The sequence below is a fragment of the Pteropus vampyrus genome, unplaced genomic scaffold (genome assembly GCF_000151845.1).
Source record: "Pteropus vampyrus isolate Shadow unplaced genomic scaffold, Pvam_2.0 Scaffold642, whole genome shotgun sequence".
NCBI classification, from domain to species: Eukaryota; Metazoa; Chordata; class Mammalia; order Chiroptera; family Pteropodidae; genus Pteropus; species Pteropus vampyrus.
The window spans coordinates 310,281-328,415 of NW_011889423.1; the positions used below are offsets into that span (position 1 = coordinate 310,281).

At 41.2% G+C, this 18,135-nt stretch overlaps 1 protein-coding gene and 3 non-coding genes across 4 annotated transcripts in view; 2 read left to right on the forward strand and 2 right to left on the reverse strand.

The window, feature by feature from the left end:
* Positions 1-18,135, reverse strand: part of LOC105308951 (olfactory receptor 6S1-like) — a gene marked incomplete at its 5' end in the record, with an annotated part of 25,514 nt that overhangs the window by 1,056 nt on the left and 6,323 nt on the right. The window contains one exon of the mRNA XM_011385032.1: positions 9,928-9,997. Coding sequence (XP_011383334.1) covers positions 9,928-9,997 — 70 coding nt within the window. The remainder of the gene's footprint in view (positions 1-9,927; positions 9,998-18,135) is intronic.
* Positions 4,714-4,795, forward strand: TRNAL-UAG. Its single transcript has one exon. It is a non-coding gene; the product is annotated as a tRNA-Leu (tRNA).
* Positions 9,083-9,173, reverse strand: TRNAY-GUA. Its single transcript is given in 2 exon segments — positions 9,083-9,118; positions 9,137-9,173. It is a non-coding gene; the product is annotated as a tRNA-Tyr (tRNA).
* Positions 11,670-11,741, forward strand: TRNAP-UGG. The gene has a single exon. It is a non-coding gene; the product is annotated as a tRNA-Pro (tRNA).

An 18,135-nucleotide genomic window follows, 5' to 3' on the forward strand; every position in this document is an offset into this window, starting at 1 on the left:
AACAGTGTGCAAAGGCAGAGACATGTGAGAAATTTAATAATAATAATAATAATAATAAGGTGTAAGATCCAGGGAAGAAGTTTAAAAGAGATTTGCCATGGTTTTGTCCTTTCTAAACTCCAGAGCCCCAAATCCTTAAGTTTGTTTTGGAATTAATGCCTCTGTCTTAAAGGTCCAGAGATGGAAGCAAGCAGAAAAAAAGAGGTGTGGGGGAGGAAGAGTTTAATTCTTCCTTAAAGACATATATAGATTTACATATATCTTCGGTATGATATAGCAATTTTTAAAAAGGGAGGACTGTGTTTTCATTTTTTAGAAATCTTGCTTATATAAGCTAGTAAACAAGAACTAAAAATTTATTTAACTAAGAAAGATCTTGTACCTGTTTCTTCCTGCAAATATAGCTATAGATGAGAGCATGGGTGGGGGTGGCGGGGAGTACTGATTCATGCAACTCCAAGAAGAAATGAACCAATTCTGCTGAGTAAGATTTGGACCCTCTGACCACTGTCCTGATCTTTTACCCACAATTTTTTGATGTTTTAATTTGTCCAAGATCAGGTAAGAAATCTATAAGCTTATGAACATTATGTCCTTTAATTTCCATTTTGTAAATTGAAAACATGGTGCCACTGACTTTACACAATTTTAACGAAGAGAAATTCTCTACTTAAACAGTCAAACTAAGGTATTAATGACAGATATTCTTGGTTTAGAGACAAGTCATGGTGAAGCCTCACAACGTTGTCCTAAGGTGCGATGAGCATGTACAACTGCCCAGGGTGAAGTTATAGGATCTTCTGTGGCTTGACAAGAGCTGTATTTCTTAATTAATACTCCCTTGTGTTCAACCCTCAGTCTTTCCACACCAGGCAGTATCCTCCAAGACAACTATAAGATTTTGTTTCAAGTGACTGCTATGCTTACAAGAATCAAGAATTATGCCTCTATATTCCATTTGCCTACATGAGGCATTTCACTGGAGGAAATTACTAAGATAATCAACATGATAATCTCTTTGGACCTACAAATAGGCATTATAATTCTTAAGGAAGTGGCAGAGTGCCTGACTTTTTTTCTGGGGCAAGAAATTAAATCAAAACAAACTGTGAATCAGTTTGTTCAGGTGATGTGTTACGTTGGTGTGTGTAGACACTGACATATGCAGTGCAGTGGCTAGAAAATCTAGGCCAGTTCTTTAACCTTGCAGAGTTGCAGTTTCCTAGTTTGAGAAATGAGGATTCACTGTTATCATCATCTTTATTATTGTTATTACTTTCAGGTTCCAAATGCCTCCCAATAGATGCTCCCCGCTAGCCTCACCGTAAGTGCCTCAATCCACTATAAACACTCTTGTGTGCTCATTGAGAAGCTGACCAAGATTTGAACCAAGAAATGTTTTTTGAACATTTACTTCAGAAAATTCGTAAGTATCAATACAACACATTACTTTGCATTACTATAATGATCAATGTAATAAATATTTGAGACCATATAGGAGGTAAATATTTAAATAGGGGCTTAATAAGTGCTGAGAGGGCTAATATGATACATCTATCAAAAGGAACATATTATTTACTAGTATTTAATTTTCAGCAAAATTTTTATAGCACATGCAGATGGGGGCCTCAGGCCAATACATGAATGGCTCTCTACTGGAGCTAGGAACAATGTAGTGCAAGACTTCTGTTGATCCAGAAAGATTCTGGTGGGAATTTTCAAATGCCCTAAATTGAACATAAAGCATTTGGTATATAGATTGGAACACAGAGTACATCTCAAAATTCGCTAACCTTTATGGAGCTTGTTAAGATTCTGACTCCATAAGCCTGACATTCCGCATTTCTAATAAGTTATGAGGAAATGCTGATGCTGCTGGTCCCTAGACTATATTTTGGATGTCAAGGCCTTAAAGTAAATTTTCTGCTTGTATATAAATTTTCATCATCTGGACTGTTAACACAGTATGGAGAGCAGGAAATCCAAGGTTAAATTCCCCAGCAATATTTAGGTTCCAGAATGCTGGAACCTATAATACTGAAGGAATCCGAAGGAAATAGGCATGTGCCAGACAACATATTGCATTTAAGTGTATTAGGCATCTTTCCAAAGGGGTGGTTATCTATTTGTTTAGGTTACTGGACAATTAAGTATTTGGCAGTATTACCACTCCATTAGGAAATCTGAGACACAGGGCTTGCGGGTGTCAGGGCACTTCCTTGACCTGTGCAATCCAACAGGTGATAGAGAATAGACCAAGACTCCTCCCTCCACTGAAAGAACCAGTGAGTTCAAGGCAGATACTGAGGGCTCAAGCACCTGTGATTGAATAAGAGAAACTATGCCCACTGGTTAGATTAGTAAAGGAACTTCCACGAGTGACACCGGAGTGTGGTACTTTCTCTCCTAATAAGAAAGTGCTTTGAAGTCTTTCCGTTTGGGGAACCTGAACATAAAGCACCTCAGGATCACTACTGTAATGACCAAGTTTTTTCCTGTTGACTGGTTCCTTTTATTGCCCGATTTAGTACTAAAAAGGATCAAGAAGGGCTCAGGTCACTTCCATCTTAAGACAATCTCTGATTTTATAAAAGGAGTCAAAACATAGCTACAGAAACTGTGGTTTATTTAAATGGGCATGTTTACCAAATTAGCACTAACACACACAAACGTAAATGTGACTATATAATCTCCTTTGATGATCTCATCAAAAGCCTCAGACGAGGTTTCCCAAGAAGTCTGGACCATGGACCATGAGTCCTTTGTCTGGCATAATAGTTCAGTATGAGGCACATAGAGGGCATATAGTACTAGGCATATATACTATATTATACATATACTAGGCATAATAGTTCAATAGACATTTTAAATATTTGTTCTCTTCCTTCCCATTCGCTCCCCACGTACTATCAACTAATAGAGTCCCAGAGTCTTCTCTCTTTCAGACGAATGCCTCTTCATCATACACACTAAAATAGTGGTTGCACATGATTTCTAGGTTCTCAACTTGAGATTAACATCAGTCTTCCCAGTGCTGTGGCATGTGGCAAAGATTTGCATGTACAGCAAAGGCAATAATCTTACTTTTTTCTGAGGATTCTCAAAAAGCGTGGAAACACCAAGTGAAGTCTCTTAAAAGTTATGCCCTTCAGCCGAAAGGGCTAGAGAGCCGAACGTTTGAATTCCTCCGCCTCTAGTAACGTAGTTATAGAAGCCACATCTTGACCTTTCTGCAAGACAGCGGCGCCAGCAGGGCTTTGCTCCTGACCGGGATAGCTCCTGGGGAGAAAGAGAACTTGGTAGAAGTCAACGGGTGGACACCCGGCTCTGCTCCGGGAGCTCGCCCGGTGAACTGGGACTGGAGGGAGGAAACCAGAGGGTGAAGAGGAGCGACCAGGGAGCCCCCACCAAGGTGTCGGCGGGGTGGGGAGGGGGTGAGGGGCTGGATTCGCGTGAGATGAAGTCATAAGTGGAGGGGAGGTGGCCCCGCGGGCAGCGGAGACTGGCGGGGGCGCGGTGCTGATGGGGCGCTGGAGGAGTCTGCCCCTTTCCCTGCTGACCCCAGCCTTCTCAGACCCCGCTTCCCTGCTTCGGTCTACATTCATCCCGGACTCCCTGATCCCTGTTTCCTAGCAGGTTTTCTAGAAATTCCGTTCGTCAGCGATGACGGGGAACTAGCAGGACATTCGCCCGGTGAAGATCCCGTGAAGGAAAACTTTGTTTCTCTCTCCGCAACCCCGACCCTGACCCCTCAGGACGTGGGGAAAGACTTCGGAGAGCCCTTGGACGAGGGCAGGCAAGAGGGGGATGTGATTTATGGAGTGATCGAGGCGGAGAGGAGGAGCCGGCATTTTAAGTGGGTAAACTTTGATTAGCCTCCTGCAAGAATTTCTGGATCCAGAGACCCAGAAATAGCCAATCAGGAACAGCAAAGGATATAAATAACATATCTACCCAGGGTTTCGCGCCCACTTTGGGTGCTGGAGACCCTGGGGTATCACTTCTGAAACTTCCCTAGCTTTCCCTTCACTCCCTTCGAAAGAAACAGAATGGAGCTAGTGGCGCCAGGACACAAGGGAAGCCAGGAACTCACCCTCTTCTGGGCTGGAGACGCTGTTGGAATGTCACCTCCCTCTGAGAGTCACTTTGATGCCTATATATTAGAGAAATGGCTCAAGTGTGCGTCTGTCTACCCGAGAGTGCTTCTTTCTCGGTTACTCACCACGAAGGCCAGCAATTAGACCTCTCAATTCTGACTGAACCTGCTGGAGGAGACGACCCGGGAGTTTCTCTGGAACACAGCGACACGTTTGCCAGATCTGTTAGATCTGTGAACGAAAGGGCGCCTCATACTGGATCTGAACTCCGACCCTACTCGTCCTCTGGATGAGATGCACAGCCCCAGATCAGCGACCCAACATCTGGAAGCTCCTTATTCAGTCTTCTCTAATCTCTTGCAATAAGTAGCCAGTGGGATTATTTTTCTTTCTGCTTCTAATTGCCTAGGTAAAGAACAAGTAGAAGTCTTCCAAGGACATTGCTTTCTAGCACACTTCCGAGATGTGTGAGAACGCGATGATTCTTCCTCTCCCCGAGTTTGCTCAAATTTCTAGTAATGAATGGAAACGCTACTATCCGTGGAGAAAAATCAGAATTTTGAGTCTGTATGTTGAGAAAAAGTAGTTTAGGAATGAGGAAATCCCTGTTATTTGTGGTAGTGTGGCCGAGCGGTCTAAGGCGCTGGATTTAGGCTCCAGTCTCTTCGGGGACGTGGGTTCGAATCCCACCACTGCCACGGGTCTGTTTTGGTCTACTCACAAGTCCTGAATACTAAAATTCTACTTGAAAGGGCATTTTAGGGTTTGTATGTATTAAAGACCCTTGAAATCCTCATCCCATTCAAAATTTCCTTCGGCGGGCTTTTTCTTTGTATATCAAGTCACGTTGGCTTTCTGCTTAAAACTCCCCTGTTCCTCTCCTGACCTCCCCTGCTTAGACTTGCTCTTTGTACCCGACTTTCCTTATATCCAATCTGTTGCGCCGCTTTTGTGCTAGCGTAAGAGGGAAATCTTCCGGTCCTCCTCTACTAAAATCCATGCTCAAATCGAATCATTCCCTTGACCTGGTTTAGGCACCAATCAGTACGGAAAGCTTCCCAGCAAGGGCCCCGCTGCTCCCTGAGCCCGCCGCCAACACCCGAGCTCGCAAAATAACCTGCACAGACCCGTTTTTGGTTTCAATTACTTTGTATGATGAATGAATGAATGAATGAATGAATGCAGAAAGCCAGTACTTACCAGGCGACAAGCTCTCACTCAGGCAGTGTTGCCTCATGAGGAAGGGGAGGAGGCAAAAGGGAACGGTAAACAGTTATTTTGAATTTGAATTTGCAGATAGGTTTGTGATTCTAAAACATGTCAAAGCTGATTCTTGACTGACTCCGTGCATCAGGCCCAGGAAGGTGTGCTGTGAAGTTGTTGGCTTAGCCACAATCTTGTCCCTTCCAAATGAATCTACCTGTCTTGGAGACTCTCTAGTTCTCAGAACCACCCAACTGCAATGCCTGTGCATATCTAACTCAGTGTGGGAAAGAGTAGAGGATACAATTGGGGTCTATTTAATGGTGTCCTCTTAGAAGGGTTGTCCAGCTTCACTTTTCAGTCTTTACAGCCCCTGTTATCCACAGTAATACTCATGGATTTGGCTTAGCAACTCCCTCAGGAAATAGAGAATTTACCTGCAGTGGCATGAAGAATGAATGAGAGAGAGCAGAGAACTATGACTCTGCAAGAACCAAAGTCTTGGGATTTTTCATGCCATTTTCCGATTCTGCCTTCCTTTTAATGTTTCTTCCTCCTAGTTCAAAATTCTCTTCCGTATTTTCTCAGGCCCCCTCCCATTCCACTTTGATGACTCCTCACAACCAGTTCCCTTTCTTTTCACCCACCTCCCTTCAAGAAATATCTTGGGCCCCAGAGCTCTTCTCAAAAAAAGTCATATTTTTCTCCAAAATTGCTTTGTTCCCAGTGCCTTATGGGGAAAAAATGCCTCTACACCTGTGGCTAAATTGGACATTGCTGACATTTCTGTAAAATTCCTTCTTTGTATTCCCACATCACTGTCCTTTTCTTCCCAGGGCAATCTTTCCGTCTTTTTCAATGTTTATTTTTCCTTCTTTTTGAAATTTAATTATATGCATTATCTCAAGATCATTTAATTTTTATATTTCTGTTTATCTCCTTCTAATGACTCCCAGAAACCTGTTCTCTCAAGTTGTATACTTTCAACCACCTAGAGAATGTCCCCGATTAGGCCATCATCTCCATCCAAAAGACAGTTAGCCTGAAATCCCCTCCCTCTTCTCTCCCACTCAGCTCTTCCCCAATCAGACCATGTCCAGCATTCTCCACATTCATCAATGACACTAGCACTTCCTGGGTTTTCTAGAGCTCCACTTTGGAGGGTTTTCATTTGTATTGTTTTACTCTTTTGCCTCTTTTACCTATAGCTCCTTCACTGGCCCTTAGTTCCAGTCAATTCCATCTCCTTGTTGATGGAAAGACACTGCTTCTATCACCATTCACTCATGTCACCCCCTATCCCTTTTCTGCCCCATCAGCTCTGTGGCCACTAAAACTGCCTTCCATCACCTTGTCACACCCCACCTCTAATTCCTCTGGCCATTTTTTGCAATCCTTCCTCTGTCCCCTTGTCATCCTTCCTCCAATTCCCCTGGAGATCCTCTGCCACTTCTTCAGCCACGCCCTGCAACACATGCCATACCCCCTTCCCCACTCTTTTCTAGTGCTCTTCCTGCCACTCCTCCTGATACATCTGTCACTTTTGCTAACTTTTTTTGTCATTCCACCACACATACATACCTAAAAGCACCCTCACTCCATCAATATTTCTGTCAAATTCTAGTTCGAAATTCAACTTAAGAAAGCTCTCTTTGTTTAGTCCTGTCTCTCTATTCTGATCACCCCTTTTCAATGTGCTGGATGTGCTCCCCTATTATTTTGTACATGTTGACTAATAGAATCAATATAGCAACACAGCATTATCTATTTTGTTCCTTCAACTAATCTGTAAATTACTAAGTCATTGGTTGTTTTTGTTTTTGTTTTTGTTTTTGTTTTAATTAATAGATCTTTTTTAGAGCAGCGCCATGAACTAAAATTTTATGTACCCCCCTCCAAAGATTCATATGTTGAAGCTTTAATCTCCAATGTAATAGTATTTGGAGGTAGGATGTTTGGGCAGTAATTAGGTCATGAGAGTAGAGCCCTCATGAATGGGATTAGTGCTCTTATAAGAAGAGATGAGAGAGATTTCTCTCTGAGCCAAGCGAGGATACAGAGAGAAGGCAACTGTCTACAAACTAGGAAATGGGCTCTCATCAGACACTAAATCTGTTGGCACCCTGATCTTGGACTTCACAGCTTCTAGAACCATGAGAAATAAATGTTTGGTTTAACCCCCACCTGGTCTTTAGTATTTTTGTTATAGCAACCTGAACCGATGGAGACAAGCAGTTTTAGGTTTACAGCAAAAGTAAGTGAAAAGTACAGAGAGTTCCTACATACCCGCTCTCCTCCTTCCCCTCCCCATAGCCTCCCTAATATCAACATCTGTACTACTGTCATACATTTGTTACAATCAGTGAACAAGCATTGATAAATCATTATCAACTGAAGTCCATAGTTTACATTAGGGTTTACTCTGTGTTGTACATTCTGCGAGTTTTGACAAATGTCTAAAAACAAACATCCATCATTATAGTATCTCATACAGAATAGTTTTACTGCCCTAAAAATTATCTGCGTTCTGCCAATACATCCCCCCTCCCCTCTATCCTACACCCAATCACTGATCTTTTTACTGTCTCCATAGTTTGGCTTTTTCAGAATGTCATATACTTGGAATTGTACAGTATATAGCCTTTTCAGATTGGCCTCTTCACTTAGTAACATGCATTTCAAGTTCCTCCACATCATTTTATGACTTGCTATCTTTGCTTAGTGCTGAATAATATTCCATTGTATGGATTTACCACAGTTTATTTTTCTAGTCACCTATCGAAGAACATCTTTATTGCTTTCAAGTTTTAGCAATTATACGTAAGGCTACTATAAACATTAATAGGCAAGTTTTTGTGTGGACATAAGTTTTCAACTCATTTGGGTAAGTACGTAGGAACGCGATTCCAGGATTGTATGGTAAAAATATGTTTAGTTTTGTAAGAAAGTGCCAAAATGTCTTCCATAGTGGCATAAGGGTTTTTTTTAACTTCACTTTGTAAGTTTAAAACACTGTTGTTGTTTTTTAATGTGTATACATGGCATGTTTTTAAAAAATACATGAGTATAAAGAATACAAATCACCCACAGATTAACACGTGCCATATATTGTTTTTATATATGAATAAAATAAATTTCTAAAAGTAGAAATAGAAAAATTAATCAAATACGATGTCTCTTGAAGTTTCTTGATTTTTTTAAGGCCCAACTGTCCTCCAGAAAGTAGTGACATTCTACAACAATGTCCTCACTTCATCCTTGTTAGTATTGAATATTAACTTTTTATAATTTGGTGATGAAATAATTGCCCCTTGTTTTACTAAGTATTTCTTTCTTGTTAATGAAACATTTCTGTATTTGGTTTTTTGCATTGCTTATTATCTGTATTATTGTTCACATTCTTTCCAAGGGTAGGCCTTTCTACAGTGTTTCTCTTTAAACCTTGAATTGCCCCGTATGAATTATTCACGGTAAAGAAAAAGTGTATGGATGGAGCTAGGGTTGAGGGATGTTAGCCAATATTCAGTCAATGATAGCTGGTCTTAAAGATTGGAATTAACATTCAGATATAAAATGAAAGCCATTAATTCTCATCTCCTTAGTAAACCAAACCACATCTGTATGATCACAAGGACGACAGGTGAAATTAATTTTCATGGTCGGCAAAAAGCTGTTCTCTTGTTGCCTGAAAATAGAATTAAATGTCTCATAGTCGTTGGAGTAGGAAGTTAATAAAACCTTCTGGAAAATAAGTAGGATAGTGCAGCAAAAGAATGAGCACTTCCTTCGAGCCGGAATCGAACCAGCGACCTAAGGATGTCCGTAGGGGCCTAACTCTACAGTCCTCCGCTCTACCAGCTGAGCTATCGAAGGGTGCATGACTTAAAGCTTATCATAAATCTTTGTACATAAGTAAGTTAATGCGTGGCCTGGCTTCTTTGTATTCGAGGTTCAAATTCAGGTTGGAATTCAAGAACTCTCCAGAGTCAAGACTATAATTAATCGAATCTCGGGAGCAGCCTGGAGCACAGAATGCGGAGTCAGAGTCTGAGGAAGTGAGGATAGAAGCAGAGGAGAGAGTGCCTTTACTCTCTCTCTCTCACCGTCCCTCTTTCACTGTCCCTCTCACTCTCTGCCTCTGAGAGGAGACCACATTCTATCTGTGGAGTGCTACATCTTTTCTAATAAACTTTCCTTTTGACTGTAAAAAAAAAAAAAAAGAAGGGGAGGAGGTGGAGGAGGAGGAGGAGAAGCAGAAGGAGAAGGAGAAGCAGAAGGAGAAGGAGAAGCAGAAGAAGGAGAAGGAGAAGGAGAAGGAGAAGGAGAAGGAGAAACCACCTGGCTTGGGTCGTACCTTGAGACTAGGCTGCCCTAGAGTAATTTGCGAGCTAGTTCTCGCTCCAGAAGTACAGGAGAATCCGACAGGTAGGCTGCAAAGCAGCAAAGTGCGGAGGACTCCACGCTCCTGTGGCCCCTGGGAGTGGGGATCACCTCATGGCTGTCAGTGGGCTGAGGCTAATTTGATCTCTGTCGCAGAGGTGCAGACTCCACCAAATAGCGGAGTCCTCTCGAAGATATCTGAGTTATCTATTTTTTTCCCTATTTACCGAAGGACACAAACACTTACCTTTTTATCCGGGATCATAGGAGCCCCGATTCCATGATCTTTCGTCCCAAATCTCCAAGATCTGATTTTCCTGGAAAGATCACACCCGTTGACCAAAATAGAGAGCGCTTCTCTTTGTAAATGTGGAGGAAATTAAGGGATCACCTCTACCTCACTAACTCTAGGTTTAAGGCCAGCGTCCTAACTCATGAGCTATAGAGCCACCCTGCAAGCTTCTGTGTAATGTTGAATACCTTATATTTTAAAACGTCAGTCAAATAGAATTTCTGTCTAAATACAATGCAACAAATCATTAAATATTAAAAAAAATTGTTTTGAAAAAAATGTATCTCTTTATATATAAGAAAGAGACGTTCTTGACCAGGCCCAAACTGGAATGTACGTCACTGGAAGACTAGCGCCCACAGTACTTGATCCTCAGCCTCAGGTCTGAAAAGTCACTGAGCTCAGGCAACACAGGGGCCACAAGTGGAGCCCTGGGGTAAAGTGGAGTAGGGTAAGGGTGCCTTACAGAAGAGAAGGATGCAAGATCTGTCATTAGCGTCATTGTCACCAATCTGCTTGAATTATTATAAAAGTGATCCAGCTCTTGTAAACTTAGACGGGGCTTGTGTTTTGTTTTGTTTTTTAAAGGGAGGCGGCTTTCTCCAAGCACAGGACGTACCCCTCGAACCCTCAGAAATTGAGGGACAATGAGGGCGTGAAGACATCCAGGCTTCCCCGCGGCCTCTTAGCAGAGTCAGGCTCAGGCACGGCCAATCTGGCCCTGAGATTCCTCCGGGTTTCCTGAAGCAGAAGCTGACTAGAAGGGGACTGACTCTTTCCTTGGTCATTTAACGCACTCTGCTAACAATTCGAAGTCCGAGAGGCAGCTTCCTCTCTCTGGACCGCGGGACTCTTCTCAATGCCCAACCTGAAGTTCAGAATAAATAGAAAGTGGTGACGCAGAGCAAGATTGGGAGGAGAGCGCTCTTCTTCCCCTTTTCTCTCCTCCGTTCTCAGCCCGCCCAATTCAGCCAAACATTGAACAGCTATTTACCGAGTTTGTCCCCTAACGTGCCCGGCGCTGGGTAGACAATGTGACCAAGGCAGACAAGCTAGAGCCCAGAAAATTCATTCTCCAAAGATAAGGAACTGCAGAGTAAGGACAACGCCCTCGGTTCCTATTGCACCCACCACCTTCTGGGTGATAGAGAAGCAGGCGGATGCAGGCTTCTATAGAAGACGATTTTGGAAACGCAACTCCTTCGATGCTACTTTCTGCGCGCCCTAGAGAGATGCTCTAAATCCAGACCTACAGTACAAAATTTATTGAATAAAGAGTGGGGACGGAGGGAGCATTAACGATGTTAGATAGCATAGACAAGCAGGCTAAGGCAGTAGTTTGACCTCAGCCAGGGTATATTATCGAGTTCCTTTGCAGCCGGTCCTTGAGGGTAGTAACTTTTGCCTCTTGGTGAAATCGACGGTTCTTATTTTCCCTTGGTCTTCTAACTCCAGGCCGTTTGCTATGGTTCTGGTCTTAACCCTGTTACGTACCGAGACTCTCTCAGAAGGGTCCAAGACAGACTGGCAGATCAGCCTGAGTCCTTTACTGAACATTCGTAGCTCTGGAACGCTATGACTCATGTTTCTCAGATTCCGCAGCTTAGGAAAGAAATTTTAAAAAAAGTCCTCGGATTTTACGATGCAACTAACAGGATAAATGAATATTCTTAAGGAAAACTGGAAATATAGTTATTGGCTCGTTGGTCTAGTGGTATGATTCTCGCTTTGGGTGCGAGAGGTCCCGGGTTCAAATCCCGGACGAGCCCGAGGTTTGTTTTTGTTTTTGTTTTTTACCCCACCATAAAAGCCAATAAAGTCAACACCACCAAGCTTAGGTCCACTCAAGTTGTTCTCAACCTCAACAGAATCAGCTTGTAAATTGTTCTTATCTGTAGACCGATTCAGGGACAATGAAAGTACCACCGTGGGCCAACGGCTTCGTTGCAGTTCCGGACCCCTAATCTAGCCCTGGCAGAGGTCCTTTGTTCTTGTTCCCGTAGTTCTCACCCTGGCACTTCGAGCGGAGAAGGCAAGTGCACTCCCACTAGGGCATTTCACACGGAAAAAAAGTGGTACTTGGAGCGTGTTGGGGTTGCAATGCTGGGACAGAATTCTCTTCCTGAGGCCCTAGTCTGTCTATTTCACAATCACAAGTGCTGTGGCAGTCATCCTAATGCGAAGATTCAACCCAGGGAACCCTCTGGCTCAAACGGCACAGACACCCATTCCGTCCTAAGGGAGCACAATTGAACTGTTTCCAGGTATTATTTCACAAAACGCAATACAATGCAACAACAGCTGTTCTGGCAAGAATCCACTGTTTCCAGCAAGAATCTACGAGACTTTTGATGTTCTTTCACTGCTCACCTGGAAAACCAGCGGGCTGTAGTGTTAAGTGTCTACCGGTAACCAAAGAGTGTGGTTGATTCTGGTTTCTAGAAGTTGCCCAAGTTTACTAACCGGGGAATAAGAGGCCTTCAAACTTGCTTATCTTCCTAAACTGCTTGTACACGGGGACTTTTGACAAGATTTGTCTGACCCGATTATATTTTTCCTTTTTGAGGTTCCTCTCTTGGAAAAGTTATGTGGGTAGGAAGGAATAGTGTGATTCAGGTGATTGGAGGAAAGGAAGAGAGAGGGAGGAGAATCTGCCAGTATGTCCTGACTTCCAGGTTGATTGTCCCATTAGAAAGGTGATATATCTAGCCTGGGCTTTGATTTGTTTGCTAAAGGACTTCTGGTGGAGATGCAAAGTAGGAAGCTGGATATAAATTTTTGAGGTTCGAGATCCAAACTAAAGATAGGAATTTTAAGAACGGAAAACACAGGGCAGTGATTGGTTAACACAGTTTTGGCTAAGAATCCACAGAGAAGAGCATTCATAGAGAGAGAAAGGATTTAAGGACAGGCCCTGGTGATCACCAGTGTTTAAAAAGTTGAGAACAGAATAGCAATGAGTGATGGAATTGGAGAAAGAAACCTTGATGGCTGATTTAGTCATTCGGGCACTGATGATAATCTTTGCTAGTATTTAAAGTAGAAAATTTAGGGAAGATGATTGCGCTGGATAGGTTGAAGAATAAGGGAAAGGTGTGGAACATAGGTAAATCATTCTTTTTTAGAAGCTTGGCTGTGAAGGGGAGGATCTGGACAGCACACATCTGCCCTGAGGTCTTAGGATATCTCCAGGATTATTTAGTGGGTTCTTTCCCTGCCCTGAAACCTGGACAAAAGTATGTTGGATTACCAAGAGTGAGCTCCTGGGCCTACGTATGTTCTCACACTTAAAGACTTTTATCACCACAGATGTAAGTGGCACCATCGCTCCTTCTACTACCATAGTAGAAGCAGAGATAGTGGCTGGGCTCCACATTCAAGATCAAGATAATTTAGCAGCACTTTAACAAAGGCACAGAGGAGGACATTAAAGGGAGTATCTTGTGTTTTGAGGAGGGAAGTGAAAGAAGAAAAACTTGTTCTGAAAAGCAGAAATAGGTTTAGAATCATTTTATGTGGGAGAGAGGTGGGAGTTTCAAAACCCGAAATAAGATAATTAAACTTTAAGAAAATCATGTCCGTCGTGAACCAGAAAAAGGGCATCTGGCTGAAGATTCAGCAGGCATTGCTTTTCTTTAGTGGCAGGAATTGGGATTTGATTTTCTGGGCTCCACCTGAAGGAAGCAGAACCAGTTTCCATAGCTATGAGTCTGAGTTCAGAGTTTGTTGTGCTGCTAACACTTCTGACAAGTAATTTTGTTAATTCTTGGGACTGAGAACACCAGTTCATCTTCACTGACTGGGGAATGTAAAAGGGGCACAGAGAAAGTCTGGGCCCTGGAAAAACTTAACGTGTGCTAAAGTCCTTACTTTTTTTTTTTTTTGTATTGTCAGATCTTGAAATGTTTGAGATATCTGCAATGCAGAAAAAAAAGAGGGAGGGACCCAAGGGAGACGTCCATATGCAAAGTTTCACAAAGTCATAGTTTTCTTGGAAATGAGGATTTTAAAAAAGGATTTGATTGTGTATAATTACTGAACTAACCTACTCCGGGCCCCACTTAGGACATCAGCCAATAGAGTCAGGGCCTGTACAATCTCAGCTAGAGCTATTAGATTGTGACTTCCTCATCTCCTGAACAATAGCTATGACACTTCTTTGTCAATGCGGGCTTGTCGTACTCTCAGCTGTTATAATGTGACCTTTCCCCACTTGAATCATGCAAAAGTGTACCCAGGAAATCACCAGTGACACTCCTTCTCATGCCTTATGTCATTTGTCCTTCAAAAAAAACCAATATGATGAGATTTTGCTGTTCCACATTACCAAGGAGTCTTCTAAAAACATGAAAACAAAATCAGGTATTTGAAAAATGATGAGGAAACAGGGAAAACCATGTGGCTTATTATTACAAGAGAAAATATATCATTTCAGATTCAATCAGAGAAGTGGAGCCACTATCAGTGATGAAGAATAAGAGATTTATGATAGGAATTAGCATTACATAATTGTGGGAGCCAATGAGGAAGTCTATGTAAGGCTCTTGCCTCTATGGTTAGTGTTAGGCTTGAAGTCTCTGTAGCTCAGCAGGGTGAGCAGTTGGGAAGGACATGAAGTGAAAGCAGCAAGTGAAACTGAAACCATAAAATCCACAAACTGGAATCAAAAAGGCAAACTGGAATCTACATCAATCTCTCACTGTTTTCGACCCTTAATGTAGGGGACCTGCAGGAGGAGCTGGCACCCTTTATCATAGAACTACCCATGCAGTTGGTCCAGGAATTGGATGGGCTGAAGGAAGAGATCCATCGGTGCTAGAGGAGTCGTGGGCCCAACTGAAGCCCCATGCCAATAAGTGGGAGAGCAGATTATCCAACAAGTACAAGCTGCAAAAGAGCCTGGCATCCTATGTCAGTCTCCAGAACACAGTGGCTGCTGTGTATGATGTTTTCACTTTCCAAATCTCACTATAAATTTCTCCATATTCATATAGAAAATTTAGATCTTTACAGAAAATAAATTCTGGAAAATGTAGTTCCGGCTTAAATAAATTGACAGTACAAAGTCAGCACTTGATTTGTTTTCTGTTCTATTCTCTCCTTATAAAACCTGGAGAATCTCTTAGCCTCTTTTCAACATTTCCTACATCTTTTTCTTTTTGTGCTGCATTTTGTATATTTTCTTAAGATCTGTGATAGTTTACTAAATATCTTTGCCTTTCTAATCTTCTGTGTAAGATAGTCAGTCTTTAATTTCAATGACATTTTCTATTTTAGACTTTCCACTTCTTGAATGTTATTGATCCTTTTTTATTTCTTTAAACGTTTTAAACATTCTTAATTTATAATCTATCTCTAATGGCTATATTATCTGAAGTTCTTATGGTCTAAGTCTGCTTTTTATTATATATCTGCTGACTTTTGTTCTTAGAGTCCTGATTGCTTGTGTGTTTTTTGGTAATATAACAACTTTATTGATATAATTCACACATTTAAAGTGTACATTTAAATGGCTTTTGGTATATTCACAGAGTTGTACAACCATCACTACAGTTTTTGAATATTTTTATTACTCCCAAAATAAACCCTGTACCCCATTAAAAGTCTCTCCTCTCGTCCTCCCAACCCTCTCCTGCAGCCCTGGGTAACCACAAATCTCTTTTCCATATGTATAGATTTGTCTGTTCTTGCTATTTCATATAAATGGAATCATACAACATATGGTCGTTTGTGATTAACTTATTTCACTTTTTAAGACTCATCCATGTTGTAGCATGAATTGATATTTTACTCTTTTGTATTGCCAAATAATATTCTGTTGACTGGATATACAACATTTTATTTATCTAATCATCAATCGATGGTCATTTGAACCACTTTTCGGCATTATAAAGTTGCTACGAACATTGCGTACATGTTTCTGTGTGGACACAAACGTTTTTATTTCTCTTAGGTATATGACTAGGAGTGGAATTTATGGGTCATATGGTGACTCTATGTTTAATTTTCGAGGAACTGGAAGATTATTTTCTAAAGTGAATGCACCATTTTACACTCTCACTAGCAGTGTATGAGGATTTCAATTCCTTCACATTTTCATTGATATTTGTTATTATCTGTCTTTTTAAGTGGGTATGAAGTGATATCTCATTGTGGTTTGATCTGACTTCCCTGATGACTAATGATGTTGAACATCATATGCTTATTGACCATTTGTTTAACTTTTCTGGAGAAAAGTCTGTTCAAATTGTTTGCCTATGTTTTAATTGAGTTATTTTCTTTGTATTATTGAGATATAGGTGTTCTTATATATTCTAGATATCAGTCCCTTATCACATATATGGTTTGCAAATATTACCTACCATTCTGTCTTTTTTGCTGTCTTGATAGTATCCTTTGAAGCACAAAAGTTTTTATTTTAATGAAGTCCCTTGTCTATGTTTTTGTTTTGGATTGTGAGCTTATGTTCCAAAAATCTTTGTTTAAAGGAATCTTGTGCTATGGGTGTTGAGGGTAAGACCCTCCTGAGTTTGTATTCATTTTGTCTATGGCTGCTATCAATAGGAACAGTGTTTATCAGCTTGGGGTTTCCCAAATAACAAACATTTTGTGTGTGTAGGCAGAGTTTCAATTAAGAATCCTCAAAGATGACTTTTTTCTTGAGGTAGAAAATCTTGAATGTCCTCCTGCTACAAGGGAAATTCTTTCTAGTCTGCCTTTTCACTGACAATAGCACTCTGTTTTAGCTGTATGTGGGAGTTCACTTTCAAATGGTCACTGGAGTAGGCCTCATGTGGAAATGATTACTAACACTCAGGCTGCTGGTTACTTGAATCTAACGATATCTCTCACAACAGTGGCTGTCATCTGCTCATCGGTCTTTCACTCATTCAACAAATAGCTTTTGGGTAACTTCTACGTACCAGGCTCTGTTTTAGATATTTGAAATACATTCTTATTTTCAGCTTCCTTTTAATTTGTCATCTCTAGGAATAACCTTTATTTTCTTGACAACTTAGCTAATATTTAAAGGCTTTATTGTTTAAAGAAATAGAACAAAAACTCATCAGATTTGTATGGAACCACAAAAGACCCCAAATTGCCAAAGCCATCTTGAGAAAAAAGAATGAGGCTGGAGGATCACTCTGCCCTACCTCAAATTATACTACAAAGCAACAGTAATCAAAATGACATGGTATTGGCAGCAAAACAGACACATGCACCAGTGGAGCAGAATTGAGAGTCCAGAAGTAAACCCATATTTATATGGGCAAATAATTTTCAACAAAGAAGCCAAAATCATACAATGGAGAAAGGGAAGCCTCTTCAATAAATGGTGCTGGGAAAATTGGAAGGTCACTGGCAAAAGAATGAAACTAGACTGTTGTCTATCACTACACACCAAAATTAACTCAAAATGGATTGAAGAACTAAATATAAGACCTGAAACAATAAAATGCATAGAAGAAAGCATAGGAACTAAGCTCAAGGACCTTGGACTTCAAGAAGATTTTATGAATTTGACCTCAAAAGCAAGGGAAGTAAAAGCTAAAATAAATGAATGGGACTACATCAAATTAAAAAGCTCAGCAAAAGAAACTATCAACAAGGTAGAGAGACAAACATCCCAATGGGAAAATATATTTGCAAGCAACACCTCCGATAAGGGCCTAATATCCAAAACATACAAAGAACTCATACAACTCAATAACGACAACAACAAAAAAAATCCCACAAATGATCCAGTGAAAAAATGGGCAGAGGACCTGAACAGACACTTCTCCCTAGAGGACATACAAATGGCCAACAAATATATGAAAAGATGCTCAACATTGCTAGCTATTAGGGAAATGCAAATCAAAACCACAATGAGATAGCATCTCACACCTGTTAGAATAGCTATAATCAACAGGATAAGTAATAACAAATGTTGGAGAGGATGGAGAGAAAAAGGAACACTTACACACTGCTGGTGGGACTGCAAATTGGTACAGCCACTATGGAAAACAGTGTGGAGGTTCCTCAAAACCTAAGAATTGACCTACCATCTGATCTAGCAATCCCTCTACTGGGTATTTACTCCAAAGACTTGAAAACTCATATCCAAGAAGATATTTGTACACCGATGTTCGTAGCAGCATTATTCACAGTGGCCAGGACATG